This window comes from Acanthisitta chloris, unplaced genomic scaffold (genome assembly GCF_000695815.1).
Source record: "Acanthisitta chloris isolate BGI_N310 unplaced genomic scaffold, ASM69581v1 scaffold15018, whole genome shotgun sequence".
Classification (NCBI taxonomy): domain Eukaryota; kingdom Metazoa; phylum Chordata; class Aves; order Passeriformes; family Acanthisittidae; genus Acanthisitta; species Acanthisitta chloris.
In genome coordinates, this window is record NW_008685506.1 from 4,605 (window position 1) to 6,750 (window position 2,146).

At 55.2% G+C, this 2,146-nt stretch overlaps 1 protein-coding gene across 1 annotated transcript in view; it reads right to left on the reverse strand.

Annotated features, from left to right (window-relative positions):
- The window catches only part of MRTO4 (mRNA turnover 4 homolog (S. cerevisiae)), a gene marked incomplete at its 5' end in the record, with an annotated part of 2,708 nt that overhangs the window by 213 nt on the left and 349 nt on the right, over positions 1–2,146 (reverse strand). The window contains 5 exons of the mRNA XM_009079794.1: positions 231–307; positions 942–1,093; positions 1,406–1,473; positions 1,720–1,801; positions 1,884–1,987. Of these exons, the coding sequence (XP_009078042.1) occupies positions 231–307; positions 942–1,093; positions 1,406–1,473; positions 1,720–1,801; positions 1,884–1,987 (483 nt within the window). The remainder of the gene's footprint in view (positions 1–230; positions 308–941; positions 1,094–1,405; positions 1,474–1,719; positions 1,802–1,883; positions 1,988–2,146) is intronic.

Below are 2,146 nucleotides of genomic sequence, written 5' to 3' on the forward strand. Positions count from 1 at the left end.
TCAAGTGGTCAGTACCACTCCCAGCTGGGAACTGCAGCAAAGCACGAGCCAAGAAAACTGCTGCAGAGTGTTAGGAGTTGCATTAGGAATGTGTGAGGATGTTTGCTGCACTGCACCAACTGATATCCAAAAGTACTGCTCAGCTCCTTCCCAGAACTCACAGCCTCCCGTGGGATTTAACTGCACAGGGAATCACTCTGTGTGAGGAAAGAGGATTATTCTGTACTCACCAGCACACGAGCCTGTTCTGGGGTGAGGACATCTCCCTCCTTGCAGACTTCGTAATCTGAGAGCAGAGTCACCACTCCTGCAGGAACAAAACCCTTGGAACAGGCTCCAGGTACTGGGTACCTCCCTGGAATGTGGGGTGCAGAGCCAGGACTTCCTCCAGTACCACCATTTGGAGCCTACACCTTTCCATTGGTGTCCCCCAAGGAGCTGGGTGACATCAGCTCCAAAAACCCACATTTGGTTTCTGGATGGGTTAGCTCCAGCTGTTTCACTAGGAAAGGATATCACAGTAAGTTAAGGGGTTGGAATGGAGTTTAGAGATGATCCAGCCCCAGCCCCAACCCCTGCCCTGGGCAGGGACACCTCCCACCAGAGCAGGTTGCTCAAGGCTTTAGCCAACCTGGCTGTGAACACTGCCAGGGTTGGGGCAGCCACAGCCTCCCTGGGCAACCTGGGACAGTGTCTCACCACCCTCACAGGGAAAATATCTTGAAATATCTTGTAGAAACTTGGTTGTTTCACTCATCCTTTGCCATGAGTTTGGGAAGAACAGCACAAGAAGGACATCAGGAGTCCTAGCACCAGCCCAAAAGGAGAACATTGTCCATTGGGTTTTTCCAGATTCAAGTTCTCCTCTCTAACATTCTCCATAAGAGATGCTCCCTGCAGAGCCAAATCCCAGAGCTGCCATTCCCAGCCACCCCACACACCTTTCTTCAGTGCCGTGGGCAGTCCCAGCTGCCGCAGCTGTGGCTCCATGGAGTGAGGGAACTGCTCCAAGGGCCCTGTGTCCAGGCTCACCCCGAACGTCGCCTTGTTCCCCGCGCGGGCAAAGTCCATCTCCCGGAACTTGGAGAACCACCTGGGACAGACATGAGCAACAGCTGCTTCAGCCATGGAAAGAACAGCCCTTGGACACAACAGGGATGAGGGCACAGCCTAAGTGCTGGTGTTGCCCAAAGAAGCTGTGGCTGCCCCATCCCTGGGAGTGTTCCAGGCCAGGTTGGATGGGGCTTGGAGCAACCTGGGCTGGTGGAAGGTGTCCCTGCCCATGGCAGGGGGTGGCACTGGATGGACTTTAAGGTCCCATCCCATCCAAACTATCCTGTGATTCTGCTTTAAGGAGTGAAGGAGCCAAGTGGGAACAAAAAGGCTGTGCCAGACAGGTACTTACTCATCCACCTCCTCCCTGGTGCGGTTGGTGAAGAGGAGCCCAACTTCCCCCCTCAGGTGTTTGCTGACCTGGAAGAGAGGAACATTCCATGGAGCTTGGGCAGCACAGGGAATCAATCACCTCATGGGCTCAGCCCTGTGCACTGCGAGAGCTCCACCAGCAACACATCCTTTGTGTCAGGACATGGGTAGACTCAACGGAAACACCCACAGACCTGTGACCTGAGGAGCTCTGGAGTCCCAGGATGTTATTCCATGATGTGGAATAAGGCAGGGAAAGCTTTAGGACCCACATGCAAAGCACTGAGCCCTCACCTTGTGCAGGTTCTCCTTGTACTCGCTGCTCGGCTCACGGCCCAGTGCCACCATCATCACCTTGTTCTTCCCAAAGAAGATCCTGGGGGAGGAGGAAGAGCAGGAAGATGAGGGTGAGGCTGTCAGCCCTGGGATCACACACCCCTCAGGCACCCCCTGCCCACCTGCTGTGCTTCCAGGCATTCCGCACGTCCTTCAGCTTGTTGTTCCTCATGTTGGCGACTGAGAACACGAAGATGTACTTGTAGGTGTCCACACATTGTCGCAGCTGCGGGACAGCCGTTACCAGGACAGGGACTGGGACTGGGATAGGGCCAGGAGGCAGGGATAGGGATTGGGATAGGGACAGGGTCAGGGTCAGGGATAGGGACAGGAGGCAGGGATAGGGACAGGGACTGGGATAAGGACAGGAGGCAGGGATAGGGAT